Source organism: Mobula birostris, chromosome 2, assembly GCF_030028105.1.
Source record: "Mobula birostris isolate sMobBir1 chromosome 2, sMobBir1.hap1, whole genome shotgun sequence".
NCBI classification, from domain to species: domain Eukaryota; kingdom Metazoa; phylum Chordata; class Chondrichthyes; order Myliobatiformes; family Myliobatidae; genus Mobula; species Mobula birostris.
This window is the reverse complement of record NC_092371.1, coordinates 165666142-165688378: the sequence shown is the minus strand read 5'-3', so window position 1 is coordinate 165688378 and position 22237 is coordinate 165666142. Positions and strand designations below refer to the sequence as shown.

The following is a 22237-nucleotide window of genomic DNA, read 5'->3' as shown; positions in this document are numbered from 1 at the left end:
AACTTGGCCTTTTCTCTTTGGAGCAGCGAAGGATGAGAGGTGACCTGATAGAGCTGTACAAGATGATCAGAGGCATTGATTGTGTGGATAGTCAGAGGCTTTTTCCTAGGGCTGAAATGGTTAACACGAGAGGACACAGTTTTAAGGTGCTTGGAAATAGGTACAGAGGAGATGTCAGGGGTAAGTTTTTTTTTACACGCAGAGAGTGGTGAGTGTGTGGAATGGGCTGTTGGCGATGGTGGTACAGGTAGATACAACAGGGTCTTTTAAGAGACTCCTGTATAGGTACCTGGAGCTTAGAAAAATAGAGGGGTATGGGTAACCCTAGGTAATTTCTAAAGTAAGTACATGTTCGGCACAGCATTGTGGGCTGAAGGGCCTGTATTGTGAAGTTTTTCTATGTTTCTATAACCTGAGAACTTGAAGATCCATAGTAAAGCGCCACCAAGTGGATATCTGCTGTTAAAGGACTGAACTGTAAATCAATGGTAAGAAATGGAAAGGAGATATGCCTTCAGGAAAAAAATGCTTTGAGATATATACAATCATCAAGGCAAAGGAAGGGATGAATCTGGAATATTCTTTTAAATCCTGAAAATAGTACGAAAGGGTAAAGTTCAAGCTTGTTAATCATAAAATCTTGACTTATTATCAGGAATTTCCTCTTTGCATGGAGGAGCAGATATCTAGAAAAAATAGGCAATAAAAATCAAGAGCCAGATGCCAATATAAAGGGCAACCGTAATTATGAGAAACAGCCAAATGATGAAGCGATGCAACTTACCCGTCAATACAACTTTTCCTGACACAAATATTAGTAATACAATTCTTGGCTTGATCATACGGTAGATCAATCCAGGAAACAGCTCTGGTTCATAACTGCAAAAATAAGAAACAAAGTTTGATATTTGACTTTTTGAACCTATTGCATTATATAACTGGGCAAAAATGAGCTTAGTATATATGCTACACACACAAAATGCTGCCTGGCCTGCTGAGTCCCTCCAGCATTTTGTGTTTTGCTTGTTTGGGTTACTATATACACTTGTTTTTTGTTTTAATTGTAACATGCCTTATGTTGCTACAGTGGTTCCATTAACAGACTAGCAATCCAGAGGCCTGGACTAACAACCCAGAAACCAGAGATCAGAACCAAACAAATTACTTATGGAATTTAAATGAAGCTAATAACGGAATTAGCAACATGGCTTAGCAAAGATTACCACAAAACTACTAGATTGTTTCAGAAGCCCAGTCCATCATAGGAAAATGCTACCATTGAGCAATTGTGCAAGAAGCACTGCTGCAAGAAAGCAGCATCCATCAAGGAACCTCACCATTGCTTCTCATTGCTGCCATTGGGGAGGAGATACAGGAACCTTGAGTCCCACATCATCAGGTTCAGCAACAGTTATTACTCTTCAACCATCAGACTCCTGAACCGATAATTCAGCTCTGACCTTGATTCCACAACCCACAGACCCACTTTCAAGGACTCTACAACTCATGCTCTCAGTATTATTTATTTATTATTATTTGGTTTTTTTGTATTTGCACAGCTTGTTTTCTTCTGCAAATTTGTTTCTCGTCAGTCTTTGTGTGTAGTTTTTCATTGATTCTGTTGTATTTCTTTGTTCTACTGTGAAAGCTTGCAAGAAAATGAATCTCAGGATATTATATGGTGACATAAACGTACTTTGACAATAAATTTAATTAAACCCCATTTGGTTCCTCAGTTTCCAACGGGGGTAAAAACTGCTGTCCTTACCTGGTCTGGCATATATTTGACACTAGACCCACCCCATGTGGATGACTCTTTGCTGCCCTCTGAAATGGCCTAGCAAGACAATCAGTTCTAGGCTTCTTTACCATATCAATACCACTGTTCTGAAGCAATGATTCCTTAAGGTTGTTATAGCCGGAGGTGGTAGTGGGAATAAGTGCCCGCTACCCATTAAATGCTCCCTGTGGCATGTGTCTCAAATAGCCTCTGAGTACCAAGTCCAGCTCCTAGCCTTCATGTGTAGCTTAGCTACCAAGCCCGGTGAACCATTTCTACTCACAGGAGAAGGAATAAAGGCAGGTTACTGGCATCTTAGTACCAGTCACTTTGGGCAGCTCATCAGCCGTGGCTGGCAGTTCACCTAAAAGGAGGAAATCTCTGATCTCAACCCTCTGCTGTCTTGTGACTATACCCACTCATGGGGAAGGCTTCGGAGGTAAACCCAGAGCTGGAATCCCTAATGTAGTTCCACGTTGAATTCAATGCTGACTGGCAACTCCTGCAACGCTGCTGGTGCTAAACTGTATCCGGCTCTGCCATTTCAGATTCATCAGCTGCATGGAGAGGGGGAGCCTGCTACTTGGGCAGTAGCCTGCTTTCCACATTGTACTGTGCTGGTTTGTGTATCACGTAGATATCTGGGACGTAACATCTATGGTTGATCCCAACCTCAAAAAAGCAATGAAAGAGTGAAAGCAGAGATCATCTATGTAGTGATTTTGGGTCGGGTAAGGTACAGTACAGCCAGCCTAGCTGACTTTGTAAAAACCTCCTCATAAAGTACTGGAGACAGGAATTAAACTGAGGCCATCTCAAAGACTATTCAAATTTTGGTATTATAGTATCCTCCGTGCATTGCATCCCTAGCAGACAAACAGTACACAAGTGAAAGGTCTTAAACAGCTGCAAATTCTATCTTTAAAAATATTTATGCTTGGTAGAGGAGCTCTGATAGCAAGGTCAGCAATCTTGTTAATCACCGCCGCAGTGAAGTGGACATGGTCAGGCATCCATCTGGACTGCTGCAGTATACCAGGTTGAAACCAGTGAATAACTTGACAGGTAATCAGTGAAGGACTGAAGTCATTTATAAGCCAGATCTTGCAAGGACAGCAGATCTTTAGAAGAAACTAAATTAAACAGCAGGATTCTAACAATATTACAACGGCTTCATGTTCACGTTTTACTTGAATGTCACATTTTTGCTGATTCGTATTTCAATTTGCTGGATTACTGGTATAGAAAGCTGTATAGCAGGACAAATGATAATAAATGCCCCTATTCCAAGCAATGTTATTTCAATGCCATGTTCATCTTAAAAGGTAACAGTGATGTTCTAAAGGGCATTTTTAATGTATCTGGTCTAATCAATTGTTTTCTCACATTCAACATCAGTGTCTGATCAAAATTTTAAAAATACATACATTCTGTAATACCCAGATAAACATTTTGAGTTTATGTTTGTTAAACATTGTAAAGGCAACGCTTCATTGCATCCTCAATGACGCAGACTACAAGGAATGCATTTGAAAGTGAGCACTACATAGCAATTTAGAAGAATTAATATAATATGGAATAAGGTATAAATTCAGAATATGAATTCAGGTTTAATTACTCACTAAGATGGCAAGAAAAGATGGCGAGGGGAAAATCTGGCCAATTGTTTTCAAAATTAGTCCTGATCACTGTGCTTTTACCTTTAAAATTTGGTCACAAGGATTAGCCACTGAAATATTGAAAGAAACAAGTAGAGGCTAGATAAAAAGGAAAAAAATAATTCATCAATATGAACACATTGTAGGGAGAACCCTCTGAAGAGTATAATATCCCCCTGGGTGCTGATACTTAGATCCTATCTACAGATTCATGCAATGGGGTTAAAATTAAATAACCTTCTGATTTGAAATATAAATTCAACCTACAAACACCTATATTTTTTTTCATAATTAACGAATACACAGTGACTTCAATTTCCAATAGAAACCAGCTTTGCTTTTAGATTACATATTAAACCTCTAGCCCTTTTCCTCCACTATCATTACCTGCTGAACTGCTGATGGGTGAGCACCAGGCCTTCTAGTCGAATAGGAAATTTCACGTCACAGCTGCCTACCATATTCTGAATTTTAAAATCTAGAAACTTGGCTGGAAATCCCAACTTCTGTACAACTCTGGCATATTTTCTTGCTGCTAAACGCGACTGTTCTTCACTGAAACAAAGCACATGGATTAACACCAATAAAGCAAATAGAGACAGATAGCAACACTAATAAAACATAGGTATTGTCCAAGTTGCTAAACACTTCCAGCACTTATTGCTTTTAATTCCCAATATTAAAATGCCAAACTGGCTATATTACATGAAAGTTTCTTGTTATTTTGTGTGTTTTTGATGATGTGCTGTATTTCGACTGATGGCCAAAATACTCAATTTTGGTTTCATCAGACCATAGAGCTATCTTGCAGCTGACTTCAGAGTCTCCCACATGCCCTTTGCAAACTCTAGCCGAGATATCATTTGAGTTTTTTTTCCCCCCCAACAGTGGCTTTCTCTTTGCCACTCTCCCATACAGCTGCTTTGAAGCACCCAGGCAACAATTGTTGTATGTGCAGAATCTCCCCTCTCAGCCACTGAAGCTTGTAACTCCTCCAGAGTTATCAAAGGTGTCTTGGTTGCCTCCCTCACTAGTTTCCTTCTTGCACAGTCACTCAGTTTTTGAGGACAGCTTGCTCTAGGCTGTGCCATATTCCTTCCATTTCTTGATGATTGCCTTAACTGTATTCCAAGGGATATTCAGTGACTAGGAAATTTTCCAGTATCCACCTCCTGACTTGGGGTTTTCAATAACTATTTCACGGAGTTGCTTGGAGTGTTCTTTTGTCTTCATGGTGTAGTTTTTGCCAGGATACTAACTCACCAGCAGCTGGACCTTCCTGATACAGGTGTATTTTTACAACAATCAATTGAAAGACCTCGACTGAACACAGATCTCCATTTAACTTATTACACCCTATCCTCGTAAAATGCAGGGGATACATTCCTCGCAGTCAATGCATAATGTGAAATCGCATAATGTGAATAATTATTTAAATAGAGAAAATAGGGATGCGTTCCAGAGGGCTTCCTAAATATGTTTTATCTGTAATTTATTCACATTTTCTTACCAGTACGACACAAAAGCAGTACCACAAGGCAACATTTGTATTATATTTCATCAATTTAAGGTAATATTCAATGTAATAATCATAGAAAGTTAACATCCGAGGGTGTACAGTACTCACCAACAGTGGCAGGTGTGTTCGCTCCGGGAGATGAGTGGTTGTTGTGGTGTTGGGCAGCTTTACATGGATAAGATGAATGGTTGTGATCGTCAAGATCAGATCAAGCACAGCAAGAGGTGAAGGAAGACTCACAGAACTCTTAGAACTGCCAGCAGCAGGAGATGACACCGATTTGAAGAAAGTGGTGAGGGTTGTTTGCTTGGCAGCATTTTGTTTTTCAGCATAAATTTGCCTGTAGGGAAGAAGGGTTAACGGCAGAGAGCGACTGAAATGCGGACTCCGTTCTAAATTCGGGTCCATGTCCATCGCCATTTGTGCCAAGTGTTCCAACTTCCACCATTCCCTCACCATTGGTAAGCTCCCGGGATTTTCAAAATTGTCCATTGCTTGCAGCATCTGAGAGATAGTTTGCCGTTAAAAAAAAACGCCTTTAGATCACCTTGGTTGAGTGGTTGAATCAGCGATGTTTTGTTAGGCGGCAGGAAATGCACTGTTATGTTAGGATGAATGCTGTCCAAATGTTTAGGATGGGCTGGCGCATTGTCAAGCAACAAAAGAACTTTAAAGGCAGGATTCTGTTCCTGGCAGTAGCGTCCCAGAGCTGTGTTACCTTCAGCTGATGCCGCACTGTTTATAATTTCCAACTTTTTTCGAGTGTTAAAGTGGTTCTCTGCCACTCGGCTGACGGCCCAGGACATGACATTGGACGCTTAGGAGGATAGTTAAATATTTCAAGCACAAAATCACTGCACTGTAGGTAAAACCAACCAACGTTTAAGAGCGCAAGATCGCGCATCCACAACTTGCCAAAACCAACGCGAGACTGGTGGGAGTGAGACTGAGGCGCGCGCACCTGACTTGTATTGCCGGAAAAGCAGTGCTCCTCGCATAACTGTGAGTACTACTCCCATACAAGGAGACGTTGGTAGAAATAGGCTCCTCCCATAACTGTGAGTACTACTCCCATACAAGGAGACGTTGGTAGAAATAGGTTCCTCCCATAACTGTGAGTACTACTCCCATACAAGGAGACGTTGGTAGAAATAGGTTCCTCCCATAACTGTGAATCCGCATTGTCTGAAGACGCATATAACAAGGATAGGGTGTATGTGACTTCTAAAATTCGCTGCACCAGTGATGATTTGGTGTGTCATATTAAAGGGGGGGGGTTGAATACTTATGCAATATTTGTAATTAATTTAGATCATTTTGTAGAGATCCATTCTCACTTTGACTCAAATGAGTCTTTTTCCGTTGATCAGTCAAAAAAGCCAAATTAAATCCACTGTGATTCAATGTCATAAAGCAATAAAACATGAAAACTACTATGGGGGGGGGGGGGAATACTTTTTATAGGCACTGTAGGAGCAGAATTAGCCATTAGGCCCGTCAAGCCTGTTCCGCCATTTCATCATGCCCGATCCATTTTCCCTCTCAGTCCCATTCTCCTGCCATTTCCCCATATCATTTTATGCACCGACAAATCATGAGTCCACCAACCTCTGCCTTAAATATACCCAGTGACTTGATCTCCACATCCACTCTACGGCCAAAGAAATTCCTTCTCAGCTCCATTCTAAAAGGATGCCCCTCTAATTTGATGCTGTGTCCTCTGGTCTTAGACTCCCCAATCATAAGAAACCTCCTCTCCACATCCATTCTCTCCAAGCCTTTCAACATTCAATAGGTTACAATGTCACCCCTCATTTTTCTGAATTCCAGTGAGCAGAGGCCCAGAGGCATCAAACACTCTTCATATGACAAGCCTTTCAATACCGGAATTATTTTTGCCAATCTCCCTTCAACCCTCTTCAATGTCACCACATCCTTTCTTAGATAAGTGGCCCAAAACTGCTCACAATACTCCGTGAGGCCTCATCAGTGCTTTATAAAGCCTCAACATTACATCCTTGCTTTTATATTCTAGTCTTCTTGAAACAAAAGCTAACATTGCATTTGTCTTCCTCACCACCAGCTCAACCTGCAAATTAACCTTTAGGGAATCCTGCATGAGGATTCTCAAGTCACTTTGCATTTTTGAATTTTCCCTCCATTTAGAAAATAATCTATCCTTTCATTTCTTCTACTAAAGGAGGGGAGGAGAAGATGGCGGCGCGATGCAGCGCGCGCGGTCGCTCTGAAATGATACTGTATTTGTTAAGTAGGGGCCGTGCGCAATCCTGATTTGATGGAGACGGACATGAGAAGCACGGAGGAACATCTGGAGAAACTTCTGAAATGCCCGCTTCGCTGCCGCTGCTACCGTGCAATCGAGAATCTCCGGAGGGGAAGGCCCCAAATCCTCGGCTTTGCCTATTGCTTGTTGCCGGGGCCGGGGTCAAAGCACTCGGCAGAGATGGTGCTCGGTGTCAGAGGCTCGAAGTTTTTGGACAGACTCAAGAGTTGGCTGCCGTCAGGTGCTTCCAGGGTGCTGTATCGGCAAGTTTGCGGCGCTGGAGGTTCATGGCAGAGAGTTTTTTTTTTCTTCCTTCTACCGTCTGCGTGAGATGATGGGACTTTTGAGAGACTTTGAGACTTTTTTTTTTACCATGCCCATGGTCTGTTCTTTATCAAATTACGGTATTGCTTTGCACTGTTGCAACTATATGTTATAATCATGTGGTTTTTGTCAGTTTTTCAGTCTTGATTTGTCTTGTGTTTCTGTGATATCATTCTGGAGGAACATTGCATCATTTCTTAATGCATGCATTACTAAATGACAATAAAAGAGGACTGCGTGTCCTCATAATCTAATCTAAGTGCATGACTGTACACTTCCCAACACTGTATTCCATCTTTCACTTCTTTGCCCTTCTCTTAATCTGTCTAAAGTCTTCCTGTAGCATCTCTTCTTCCTGAAAACTACCTGCCTCTCCACCTATATTCATAACATCTGCAAATTTGGCCACAAAGCAATCAATTCCATCATCCAAGTCACTGACATATAACGTAAAAGGAAGCGGTCCCAATGCAGTCCCCTGTGGAACGCCACAAGTCAATGGCAGTCAACCAGAGAAGGCTCCCTTTACTCCCACTCTTTGTCTCCTGCCAATCAGCCAATGCTTTATCCATGCTAGTATCTTTCTTGTAATACCATGGGCTCAACTTGTTAAGCAGCCACATTTGTGGCATCTTGTTAAGGCCTTCTGAAAATCCAAGTACACCACATCCACTGATTCTCCTTTGTCTATCCTGCTTGTTATTTCTTCAAAGAACTCCAACAGATTTGCCAGGTAAGATTTTCCCTTAAAGAAACCATACTGACAACAGCCTACTTTATCATGTGCCTTCAAGTACCCTGAAACCACACTGCTTCTTTCCAGTGAATATTTTTACCAATTTCAGATCATTAAGGAGGAATGTGCAGTAAACCCACTGTATAAACTACTTGAATATAGTTATAAAACATATACTACTACTGGTCCAGCATTTAATAAGTAGGAGAAAGAATAAATTGAAAGCTCCAAAAAGATTAACAAGGAGATTAGTTTTGCATATCATTTTCTTAATAAAAAGTAGGTCATAAAAAGTATCAAAAATGTGGTTAAAATCAATATCCATACCTCTTTGCACCAGTACACACCATTTTCCCAGAGCTGAAAATAAGCGCAGTTGTACGAGGTTCCCGAATTCTCATGATGACAGCAGCAAAACGCTAAAAAAAATTTAAGTGAGTTACATTTATGCCAATACCGGCAATTTCCTATATACAGTAGTCCATTGTAACTAAGAACCTCAGGATTCAGCATCAGTGTTACATAGCCCTAGGAAGATAGGAAATTAAAGAAAGTATTCAGGAAAGCTTTATTTCACATTTTGCTAACTTGAATGGCTGATACCAAAACTGGGCTCCATTATGTGGAAGTAGTTACAATACCCCTCTTCTTCAAATCTGTAATTTATTTTACAATATAACATATATGGGATGGGTGTGCTTGATTGAAGAGTTATGGATCATCAAGATTTTATTAGCTGGAACTTCATATTCTTGAGAAATCAAGCACCCCTCAATAATTGTGCTTGATTTTTTGAAGCACAAATATACAAAACATATATTAACATGTAAATGTCATGATAAATGTTAATTTGCCTGAAATCATCGGAAGATGCAAAATGGAAGAAAGCCCTTGATCTAAGGTGTCCATACTGAGCATTAAACATCAATTTTTCCACTAATCCTATCTGAACCTACTTTTTATTCTTTCCACATTTCTCATCGGTTACATGTCCCTCCACAGCCCATGATACTAACTCTCATCTGCATGCTAGGCATAAATTACACTGGCCAATCAGCCTACCAACATGTCTTCAGGATGTAGGAGGAAACCAGAGCATCTGGAAAGAAACCCACAGTCACTTGGAGAACATGCAAATGTAGACAACACCAGAAGTCAAATCAATTAAGTGTTTTGCCTTTTGGTCAAGATGGCGCCAGCGATCCCTTGAGTGACATCTTCCAGTGATCCCTTGGGTGACATCTTCCAGATAGTCAATCATTTCAGCTTTTCTACATCTTCTACTTATTCTTTTTAACTTAGTTTTGTTTTTGAAACTGCTCGAGCCTGTGAATTACAGTCTGTAGAATGATTGAGTGAGCTAGTGCTTTGCTGCACCTGAGAAAATTCCAGGAGAGAAATGCAAGCACGAGCCATGAGGAGAAGCTCAGAGATGAGATGAGATGAGGGGCCAAGATTGACTACATTTCTCGTCAATTAAAGCACTGAGGAAGATTGAAACCGAGGCAAATGTAGAGGAGAACAAGTGGTTCTTGGAGGGGCTGCTGGGTCCTGATGCTCTTGCAGATGTTAACGAAATTCTGAAGTTTATGGATTGGACTGTGATTCATATTGGCCTCTTTCAGTTCTATGTTTTATTTTGTGTTGTCGTCCATTCTTTTTTGTTGCTGATTGGCAGGCTGGGGGTTTGGGTGATCTGTTAGTTTTTGTGTGAGAGACCGGTTGAGGGTGTATGGGGTTTGCAAGTTCTTGTTTCTTTGTCTTTTTGTGTGTGGCGGGGGGAGGGATTGATGTCTTGCTTTCAACTATCTGAATGGTTTTCTGTATTCTATGGCTATCTGGAGAAGGGACAAATCTCAGAGTTGTATTCAACATATATACTTTGATAATAAAATGAACCTTTGAATCAAACCTAGGTGGCTGAAGTTCTGCTTGCTATGTCACTGGAATTTAGAAGGATGAGAGGGGATCTGATTGAAACATATAAGATTATTAAGGGATTGGACACGCTAGAGGCAGGAAACATGTTGGGGGAAGTCCAGAACGAGAGGCCACAGTTTAAGAATAAGGGGTAGACCATTTAGAATGGAGTTGAAACCATAGAAACTACAGCACAGTAACAGGCCTTTTGGCCCTTCTTGGCTGTGCTGAACCATTATCTGCCTAGTCCCACTGACCTGCACACGGACCATATCCCTCCATACACCTCCCATCCATGTATCTGTCCAATTTATTCTTAAATGTTAAAAAAGAACCCACATTTACCACCTCGTCTGGCAGCTCATTCCATACTCCCACCACTCTCTGTGAAGAAGCCCCCACTAATGTTCCCTTTAAACTTTTCCCCCCTCACCCTTAACCCATGTCCTCTGGTTTTTTTCTCCCCTTGCCTCAGTGGAAAAAGCCTGCTTGCATTCACTCTATCTATACCCATCATAATTTTATATATCTCTATCAAATCTCCCCTCATTCTTCTATGCTCCAGGGAATAAAGTCCTAACCTATTCAACCTTTCTCTGTAACTGAGTTTCTCAAGTCCCGGCAACATCCTTGTAAACCTTCTTTGCACTCTTTCAACCTTATTTATATCGTTCCTGTAATTTGGTGACCAAAACTAACACAATACTCCAGATTTGGCCTCACCAATGCCTTATACAACCTCATCATAACATTCCAGCTCTTATACTCAATACTTTGATTAATAAAGGCCAATGTACCAAAAGCTCTCTTTACGACCCTATCTACATGTGACTCTACTTTTAGGGAATTTTGTATCTGTATTCCCAGATCCCTCTGTTCCACTGCACTCCTCAGTGCCTTACCATTAACCCTGTATGTTCTACCTTGGTTTGTCCTTCCATCTACCTTGGTTTGTCCTGAGGAAAAACTTTTTCACACAGGGGGTTGTGGATCTGTGGAATGCTCTGCCTCAGAAGGCAGTGGAGGCCAATTCTCTGGATTCTTTCAAGAAAGTTAGATAGAGCTCTTAAAGATAGCGGAGTCAAGAATATGGGGAGAAGGCAGGAACAGGGTATTAATTGTGGATGATCAGCCATGATCACAGTGAGTGGCAGTGCTGGCTCAAAGGGCCGAATGGCCTACTCCTGCACCTATTGTCACCTTTATACTTAACATGAAGAGTAAAGTATAAGGTCAGATATTTGAGATAGGGAAAGAAGTCAAAATAATTACTTTCTGTTCTCTGAGTCTCATTTCATGACCACCTACTCATACACATTGACAGACCATGTTACTGAAGTTTACACATAACATTGAAAAATATTTAATAAGAAAATGGATTTCCCTCAACTGCAATATTTTTAATAAAATCTGGTGGCTCAGTCAAATAACTTAAGGGATAAAATCATGATCAACCCATTCATTACACTGCAAGTAGTATTTGGTTCAATAAAGGACATAACATTCACCTTTGGATTATATTCAGCATTTCTTGCTCGAAGAGCTATTGTCTTCAGATCCAATTTGCAACCCAGATTGACTGTGGACACAATATTTCTAGGCACAAAAAAATAATATTCTTTATAGAAGAAACTGAAATTTAATAACATCACTGATCTTTGAAAGTTTCAAATATATTAGTACAAGAATACTAAGACTTAAAATATAACATTATTCTAAGGAAATAAGCTTGAAGGAAGACTAGTTGTAGATACTCAACGAAACACTGATACTTTTGAGTATGAAATCAAAATTAAAGTTTACAATTCTAATTATTTTAAAATTTTGCATTTATATTACATCTTCAATAAAATCATTCCAAGTATCTTCTTAGATGCATTATCACACAGAATTTTACACCAAGGCACATATTGAGATTAAAACAGGAAACCCTTTAAATATTTCAAAGGAGAGAGGGGTGAGATGCGCAGCCATATTGTGGCCATAATGGTGAAGCTTAAAAACTAAGGTCAAGAGACAAGTATTGAAGGAATAAATAGATCTCAGATTGTTTTGGGACCGAGGCAAAAGAGGGCCAGACCATGTTAGTACCTACACTTATACTAAAGGAGAAACATTTAAGAAGCATTATTGGACTGTAGGGCAGAAAAGAAAGAGGCAAATTCAGGACCACATTTATGTAATCTACTATACAAGCAAACATACAATATAATTCATAAAGGATTACAGTGAAGGAGATGGGTGATGAATTTTCATGTCATATATTAGCTTATAATTCGTGGCCATACACATGTGCATCAATTTTATAAATAATAATCCTATTGAAAATGCTAATTGCTGCAGACTTGTGATTTCTCATTCTGAGGTAAGCTCCTTGGTATATATTTACAATAACTTGCTCAAAAAAGATAAATTGCATTTTTGTAGCACATTTTAAGATCTCAGGATGTCCAAAACATTAGTCAATGAAGCAGTCTTAAAGTGTAGTCACTGTGGTGTATATACTGTATATAGTTGACATAAACTATGGGTACAGGTAATATACTTCTAGATCAAATTCCTATCATATCCTGTGTAATACTTGTAATTCAAAATAAAATTTTCAAAATACAAAATTGTTAGTTCAACTACGAGGGAGAACCCAGTATAACACTGCAAGGAAACATGACTAAATGTTAAACCTGTTATTAACATCACTGAAGATGGTATCTCAGATTTAACACACAAACAAGGTTGGTAACACACACAAAATGCTGCCTGGCCTACAGAGTTCCTCTAGCATTTTGTGTGCAATAATTTCCAACATGGGCCGATGTTGTTAAACAAGATTGGTGTTAAGCAATTTTTGTAGTTCCTTCAAACCAGTACCAAAACTCTACCGTTAGGCTGTGAAGAATGTCTTCTTCCCCCTCTGGAATGTTGCCTGTCTAGATAAAATATAAGAAGTTGCTTTGTATTTCTAAATTAAAATCTGACTAAACCTAACCCTTTCTTTTAATTATAATTCCATAAAAGCATCAGACATAGGAGCAGAATTAGGCCATTTCGTCCATCAAGTCTGCTCCACCATTCAATCACTGCTGATTTATTATCCCTCTCAACCAGCAATAGATATGAAATTGAGTGGGGTTTTTATAAATAAACAACGAAATTTATTAACCTCTACACAAAAACATAGAAAAGTAAACAAACAATTAACTGAAACGGAAGTTAACAGTGTTATGCGTCTATAGTTATCAAACAATAAAACTTAGAGACAATTCTTAACAGATCTTACTCAAACACAGTCTTAAGGTGGTAGTTCAAAGACCCCAAGTGACTTATGAAATAAGTGAGAGCAGAGACTTCTCGAACCAGCGATGAAGAGAAGACAAAACTACTGACGCAGATCCCAGCCGAGAAATGCTTTGTCCGAAAAGATCACGAAGAATAAGATTTCTCACAGTAACTGACCTTTCACTGGAGGTGGTCACCACACCACACCCGAGACCATGCAGGGGCTAACCAAAAGTGTGTGCCACAATACCCGTATGGACCATACCAAATGTGAATCACAGAATGCCGTTGATTTCTTGGGTTCATACGAAGCTGGCAAATTCTTCACTCTCGCTCTCTCTCCTTCCACGATTATGTAACCACCGACTGTGACTCCCAACAAAACAACTATGCAACAAACTGCAGTCTTCCCTTTTATACGGATTGGAACATGCCATCACATCACCCCACTATCATGACCATTACATCATGCCAATATCACGAGACAATTTATAGGCATCTGTTAGGCTCATGAGACCATGGATTTGTGCCCTGGAAGGTTTCCAGGGTGCAGGCCTGGGCAAGGTTGTATGGAAGACCAGCAGTTACCCTTGCTGCAAGTCTCCCTTCTCCACGCCACCGATGTTGTCCAAGGGAAGGGCATTAGGACCCATACAGCTTGGCACCGGTGTCGTCGCAGAGCAATGTGTGGTTAAGTGCCTTGCTCAAGGATACACACGCTGCCTCGAGACAATTACATCATGCCAATATCACGAGATACTCACGGGACAGATAACAATACATTGCCAGAATCATTCTCGTGAACCTGCTCTGGATTGTCTCCAATGTCAGCACATCTTTTCTCAGTTAAGGGGCCCAAAATTTCTCACAATACTCCAAGTGCAATCTGACCAATAGCTTACAAAGCCTCACATTACATCCTTGCTTTTGTATTCTAGTCCTCTTATAATGAATGCAAACATTGCATTTCCTTTCCTTACCACCGACTCAACCTGCAAGCTAACCTTTATGGAATCCTGCATAAGGAATCCCAAGTCCATTTGCACCTCTAATTTCTGAATTTTCTCCCCATTTAAAAACTAGTCTTTATTCTTTCCACCAAAATGTATGACCATTCACTTCCCTACACGATATACCATCTGCCTTTTCTTTGCCCATTCTCCTCAACTATCTAAGTCCTTCTGCATACTCCCTGCTTGCTCAACACTACTTGCTCCTCCACTTGTCTTGTATCACCTGCAAACTTGGCCATGAAGCCATCAATTCCATTATCCAAATCATCGACATATGATGTGAAAAGAAGTGGTCCCAACACCAATCCCTACAGAACACTAGTCACCTGCGGCCAACTAGAAAAGGCCCTCTTTATTTCCAAACTTTGCCTCCTGCCAGTCAGCTAATCTTCTATCCATACTAATATCTTTCCTGTAAAACAATGGGCTCATATCTTGTTTTGCAGCCTCATGTTCAGTACCTTGTCAAAGGCTTTCTGAAAAACCAAGTAAATAACATCCACTAGCTTTCCTTTGTCTATCCTGGCTGTTTACCTAGAAAGGTAAAAGGCAAAAGGAAACACTGATCTCCAGCCCAAACTTGCAAAAAAAAACTTTCCTTAATGTAGGAAACAAAGAACAGAGACAAAAAAATACAAGTTAGAGGGACTTTAATCCATGAGAAAAAAGATGCCAATACCATACCTGAAGAGGTGCCCTCAATTACACAAGAATCAGAACTTCCTTCCGACATAAACATGTTGTGAGCTATGTTAACCAATGCAATTTGAAGTGAATTGTGATTTAACTTTAGTACAAGAGTTGTTGTAGAGGCTGACATTAAACTCTTTCACTTGCACAAAAGTCAACCTCCTGAAATTCATCAAACTTCTTTTCATCATTAAGACATTCTACATCAGCATTCAAACTTCTAAAATAGCAGAGGCCAAGTAAAACTGATTTTAAAAAATTGTACTTCAAGATTCAAATTTGTTTAATGTCATTTCCAGTACACAAGTGTACAGGAGAATGAAATAAGTGTTATTCTGGATCTGATGCAGCACAAAAACTCCACAATAAGATAAAGAACACAATAATCTATCAAAAACACAATAAATAAATATATTTAAGATAGCTTATATCCATAGATTGATTGTATGTCCATAAAATGACACTAGGCACAGGAGTGTCTGTACATAGGGTGACTGACAGGAAATGATAAAGTAATGGTGGTGCGGGTTGTGGAGGGGTAGGTTAGTGGGTTGAGGAGTTGATCAGCCTTACTGCTTGTGGAAAGTAACTGTTTTTAAGTCTGGTGGCTGTCATGGATGTTATGTAGCCTCCTCCCTGATTGGAGTGGGATAAGCAGTCGAAGAGCAGGGTTGGAAGGAATCCTTCATGTTACTGTCCCTTTTCTGACATCTTTCTGTATGTGTCTTTTTTGGCAGGTAGGTTGGTGATGGCAATGCGTCGAGCAGTTTTGACTATGCGCTATATAGCCTCCCTGTCTGCTGCAGTGCTGGTCAAGAACCACATATGCAGCTTGCTCCCATCCACGCTGGACTCCCTACAATTTACCTACTGACACAACCCATCGACAGATGATGCAATAGCCACAGCTCTACACGCCGTCCTTACATGCCTGGAGAAGAGGGATGCTTATGTGAGAATGCTGTTCTTGGATTGCAGTTCAGCATTCAACACCATAATTCCCTCCAGGCATGACAAAAAGCTCAGAGACCTTGGCCCTCACCCTGCCTTGTACAGCTGGATCTTGGATTTCTGTCAGATCGCCAGCAGGTGGTAAGAGTGGGCTCCTGCACCTCTGCTTCTCAACACAGGAGTCCCCCAGGGCTGTGCCCTAAGCCCCCTCGTTTACTCTCTGCACACCCATGACTGTGTCACCACCCACAGCTCCAGTCTAATTAAATTTGCAGATGATACAGGTCGACCTTCACTAATCCGGCACCATTGGGATCTAAGGAGTGCCGGATTAGTGAAAATGCCGAATTACAGAAGGATCACATTAAGCATAATCAGAGCTAGATTATTGAAGGAACTGGATTACAGGTAGTCAGATTAGTGAAGGTCGACCTGTACTACATTGATTGGCCTTATCTTAAGTAATAATGAGGCAGCCTACAGAGAAGTCGTCACCCTGACACAGTGGTGTCAAGAAAACAACCTCTCCCTCAATATCGCAAAAACAAAGGAGCTGGTTGTGGACTACAGAGGGAACGGAGACAGGCCAACCCCTATTGGCATCAATGGATCTGGGCTTGAGAGGGTGAACAGCTTCAAGTTCCTCGGTATACATATCACCGAGGACCTCACTTGGTCTGTACATACCGGCTGTGTGGTTAAAAAATCATAACAGCACCTCTTTCACCTCAGACAGTTGAAGTTGTTCAGTTTGAGTCCCCAAATCCTAAGGACTTTCTACAGGGGTACAATTGAGAGCATCCTGACTGGCTGTATCACTGCCTAGTATGGGAACTGTACTTCCCTCAATTGCAGGACTCTGCTGAGTGGTGCAGACAGCCCAGTACATCAGTGGACGTGAACTTCCCTCTACTCAGGACACTTACAGCAACAAGTGCATAGAAAGGGCCCGATGGATCATTGGGGACCGAATCACCCCAGTCACAAACTGTTCCAGCTGTTACCATCGGGGAAACAGTACTGCAGCATTAAAAACAGGACCAACAGGCCCCAGGACAGCTTCTTCCACCAGGCCATCAGACTGATTAATTCACGCTGACACAATTGTATTTCTAAGCTATATTGACTGTTCTGTTGTATATCTTACTGTACATACTATTTATTACAAATTACTATAAATTGCACATTGCACATTCAGAGACATAACGTAAAGATTTTTAATACTCATGTATGCAAAAGATGTAAGAGATAATGTCAATTCAACATGAGCTCTCCTGAAGTCAGTAACCATCTTCTTTGTCTTATTGACGTTGAGGAAAAGGTTATTTTCCTGGCATCAGGCCTAGCGCTGTTCTCTCTATAGGCCATCTCAATGTTGCTGGTGATGAGCCTCACCACTGTCGTGTCATTGGCAAACTTGACAATGTGATTACTCAAATGTTTGGCTGTGCAGTCACCTATGAGCGAAGTGCACACCAATAGGCTCAGCACACAGCCCCAGAGAGCACCCATGTTGAGGATGATGGGGAGAGAGGAGCGAGCAATTGTGCATCCTGACTATCTGAGATCTGTTGGTTAGGAAGTCCAACATCCAGTTGCACAGTGATGTATTTGGACCAAGGAGTAGTAGCGTGTTTACCAAGATTTGAGAGAAAATAGTATTGAATGTCCAGATGAAAACCAGAAACAGCATTCTGACTCCTTGTTTTCTTGGTGTGTCAGGACCAGGTGCTATGGCATTTGTCGTAGAGCGGTTCTGTCAGTAAACATATTAGTGAGTGTTCAATGTGGCATGTATGGAGTTTTTGATATTTGCCATCACCAGCTGTTGAAAGCACTTTATGATGCTTGGTGTTGGTGGCACTGGGCAGTAGCTGTTGAGTTCGGAGGTGTAGAGATCTTTGGTACAGGGATGATGGTAGCTGATTTAAAGCATGCAGGGACAGCAGCCTGGATAAGTGAAGTGTTGAAGATGTTTGTGAAGACATCAGTGAGCCGGTGTGCACACTTCCCAAGTACTCGGCCTGGGACATTGTCTGGTTCAGCTGCCTATGGGGGTTGACTCTCTAGAGTCCTTCCCAAGTCTGCTGCCCTTACAGACATTTCAGCTCACCTGTGATGTGGGGGGGGGGGGGGAGGAGGAGGGGGTAGCATTCGTGACTGGCATTGTGTTGCATGCCTCAAAGCGTGCAATAGAAGTTGTTTAGAGTATCAGGGAGGAAGGAGTCACTGGTACAGTCAATGCTGCTTTTTCCTTGCATAATCAGTAATGGAATCAGTTATCAGACAGGTGGTCCTGAATATCTTTTGTGCACAGGCAGTCTTTGCCCTCTTGGTTCCTAAGTTAAGGCACCAGTTGTTTTGAATTAACAGAAAAGTTATTTCTTGTACTTCTGAAACCTTCTCATTTTATCACTTCACAGGATAACTATTGAAATTTGTCCAAAATTTAAAATACTTTTAAAGACTAGCAAAATGCAACTAAAGCCACAACTACATCTCTCAAACAGCAATTTTCACAAAAAAAACAGATGTAAGAATCCTTGGGTATCATTGCTTAAGAGGTGACCCCTAATTCTGCTCACTTTCCTAATACTTAGTTTTAGTCACTGTTTTAATCAAAGGCCAAAAATCCTGTGTGTAAAGACTTAGGTGCAAAAAATATTTTCTATTTAAATAATAGAAATTACATTTATTAAGTGGTGTTTAGAAAGTTAATCCCTGTGAGACATCACAAATAAGAGAAAATCTGCAGATGCTGGAAACCCAAACAACACGCACAAAATGCTGGAGGAACTCTGCAGGCCTGGCAGCATCTATGGAAAGGAGTACAGTCGATGTTTCGGGCGAGACCCCTCAGCAGAACTCCTGCTGCCTGGCCTGCTGAGTTCCTCCAGTATTTTGTGTGCATCCCCTGTGAGATATGCCTTCTCTATGGCTCTCTATAACAGAATCTCACACCACAAGAGGCCATTCAGTTAATTATACCTTTTGAAACAATCATCCACATACTTCTCCTTACCCAATTTCCACCCCCACTGAGTCCTACAATATTTATTCTAAGAAAAAATCAGATCCTCTATTACAAGTTAAAAGACTGTTAAGACTGAATGCAATAAAATAAAACTTAAATTAAACCAATGACTTTTACAAAACTACAAGTATTTTCTTATCTGTGATAAGAGTGTATAAAAGCTACCAATGTCACAAATTCAAATCAGCATCTGTATAGATAGACACCCTAAAATTTCAGGCCAGGGATCAATGTTTTCTTAAAAACGTATAATTTCTGAGATGTATAGTACATCAAGCAGTTATGGCTGTCCTATATGCACCAATCTACAAAGGATCAGAGTAATCACAGAACATATTAGTGTTACAAGGGCAATAGTAAGGTTATGGCACTGAAATTCGAGTTCTCTTCAAAATCTGATTAAAGCACATCCATTATACTTGGTAAAGAAATTTTATATATAAAACAGTTCTTACATCTACTAGGGACTGCTTAATGTTAACAACTAGATCAGTAGTTATAAAATTATCTGCCAACACCTTATACAAAAAAGGCTAAGGAAGGTACTTACTGTAGCTGCGGTACAATTCCTGAACTCTCAGAAGCAGGAGTAGCTGGAGTTATGGGCGTCATGGGAGTCATTGGTGAAGCATAATGAGATGTGATGCCTGGTAAATTAGTTGTAGTCATTGTCTGTGAATGGAAGAGCTGAGGCGGTTGATTAGAAGAAACTTGTGTTGCTAGTTGAGATGCTGTGGACTGCTGTGCTGCTTGTTGTTGCTGTCTTTGCTGTTCTTCTAAGAGAGATATGCTATTGGAGCTTTGGACAGGCTGTGGAGTCAAGCCTGTGCCATACGGCATCATTGGACTAAATATGGTGTTGCCTGGTGTCATGATACCCTAGATATGGGAAGACAAATGGAAATTAAAATTACATTAGTTTCCAAATATTACAACTGCAATTTGTATTTGTTTCGCTAGTTCAGCCATCCACTCTACAACCCAACAAAACTTTTTCCCTCCTGTAACTCTCACTGCCATGATCACTGCTCTACCACAGGTAACCAATCCGAAAGGATTCTCTGGTGTTCACTTCCTAAGGCATACTGCCGATCTTCTCATAAGGCTAACCTGAAAGACAAATTTTTGACCATGCTTTTGGGCACTTAATATCAAACATAGAACACCATAGCACTCTTTGGCCCATTATGTTGTGACAACTGTTTAACTTCTCTAAGATCATGAGACCATAAGACATAGGAGCAGAACTAGGCCATTTGATTTGACCCACCAAGTCTGCTCTGCCATTCCATCATGGCTGATCTATTATCCCTCTCAAACCCATTCTCCTGCCTTCTCTCCATAACCTTTGATGCCCTGACTAATCAAGAACCTATCAACCACCTCTTTAAATATACTCAATGACTTTGCCTCCACAGCCACCTGTGGCTATGAATTCCACCAATCCACTACCTTCTGGCTAAAGAAACTCCTTCACATCTCTGTTCTAAAGGGATGCCTTTGCATTCTGCGACCATTCCCTCTGGTTCTAGACTCCCCCACTAAAGGAAAAATTCTCTCCACATCCATGGTATCTAGTCCTTTCAATAGTCATTAGGTTTCAATGAAATCCCTCCTCATTCTTCTAATCTGCAGTTTGATGGCCCAGAGCTCCTTCTCTGGGAACCTTTCATTCCCATGAACCTTCTCTGGACCCCCTTCAATGCCAGCACATCCTTTCCTAGATAAGGGGCCCAAAACTGCTTGCAGTATTCCAAGTACAGTCTGACCGATGCCTTATAAAGCCTCAGTATGACATCCTTGTTCTTATATTCTAGTCCTCCCAGAATGAATGCTAAAATTGCATTTGCCTTCCTTACCATTGACTCAATCTGCAAAGTAACCTTTAGGGAATCCTGCACAAGGATTCCCAAGTCCCTTTGCACCTCTGATTTCTGAATTTTCTCCCCATTTAGAAAAATATCTATGCTTTTTTGCTTCTACCAAAATGCATGACCATACAGTTCCCTACACAATATTCCATCTGCCACTTGTTTACCCATTCTTCCAATTTGTCCAAGTCCTTCTGCAGACTTCCTGCTTCCTAAACACTTCTTGCCCTTCCACCCATCTTTGTATCATCCTCAAACTTGACCACAAAGCAATCAATTTTATTATCTAAATCACTGGCATATAACATGAAAAGAAGAGATCCCAACACAGAACCCCGTGAAACAAAACTAGTCACTGGTAACCAACCAGAAAATACCTCTCTTATTCCCACTCTTCCCCTCCTGCTAGTCAGCCTATCTATCCATGCTAGTATCTTTCCTGTAATGTGTGGCAATGTGAAAGGCCTTCTGAAAATCCTAGTAAACAACATCCAGTGTCTACCCTGCCAGTTTTCCCTCAAAGAATTCTAACAGATTTGTCAACCAAGATTTTCCCTTAAGGAAACCATCTTGACTTTGGTCTATTTTATCATGTACCTCCAGGTACCCCAAAATCTCATCCTTAGTAACAAGCTCAAATACCTTCCCAACCACACAAGTCAGGCTAACCAGCTTATAATTTCCTTGCCTGTTAAGAAGGCCCCCTCCCTTCTCAAAGAGTTGAATGACATTTGTAATTTTCTAGTCCTCAAACCATCCCAGAATCCAGTGATTCTTGAAAGATAATTACTAATGCCTCCAATCACTTTAGCTACCTCTTTCAGAACCCTGTGGTGTAGTCCATCTGGTCCAGGTGACTTATCTACCTTCAGAAATTTCAGCTTCTCAAGCACCTTCTCCTTAGTAATAGCAACTACACACTCACTTCTGCCCCTGACACTCTTGAATTCATGGTATACTGCTGGTGTCTTCCACATTGAAGACAGAAAATACTTTGTCCCCAATTACTACCTCTCCAATGTCATTTTCTAGTGGTCCAATATCCACATACTTTTGGAATAACTTACCATCTTACTTGATTTTTTTTCTCTCCTTATGGCTTTTTAGTTGCCTTCTGCTGGTTTTTAAAAGCTTCCCATCCCTTTAACTGCCCACTAATTCTCAACATGTTATATGCTCTC

The 22237-nt window shown here is 40.8% G+C and overlaps 2 protein-coding genes across 3 annotated transcripts in view; one reads left to right on the top strand and one right to left on the bottom strand.

The window, feature by feature from the left end:
• epm2a (EPM2A glucan phosphatase, laforin) overlaps nucleotides 1-1180 on the top strand; it is a 35353-nt gene extending 34173 nt beyond the window's left edge. Inside the window, exon 4 of the mRNA XM_072250831.1 lies at nucleotides 1088-1180. Coding sequence (XP_072106932.1) covers nucleotides 1088-1107 — 20 coding nt within the window. The 3' untranslated portion in view covers nucleotides 1108-1180. The remainder of the gene's footprint in view (nucleotides 1-1087) is intronic.
• Nucleotides 1-22237, bottom strand: part of LOC140193679 (TATA-box-binding protein) — a 38162-nt gene that overhangs the window by 5133 nt on the left and 10792 nt on the right. For both annotated transcript variants that reach the window (XM_072250845.1, XM_072250851.1), the window contains exons 3-7: nucleotides 19736-20064; nucleotides 11730-11817; nucleotides 8629-8720; nucleotides 3826-3993; nucleotides 785-879 (exon numbers count right to left, since the gene is read on the bottom strand). In XM_072250845.1, coding sequence (XP_072106946.1) covers nucleotides 785-879; nucleotides 3826-3993; nucleotides 8629-8720; nucleotides 11730-11817; nucleotides 19736-20064 — 772 coding nt within the window. The remainder of the gene's footprint in view (nucleotides 1-784; nucleotides 880-3825; nucleotides 3994-8628; nucleotides 8721-11729; nucleotides 11818-19735; nucleotides 20065-22237) is intronic.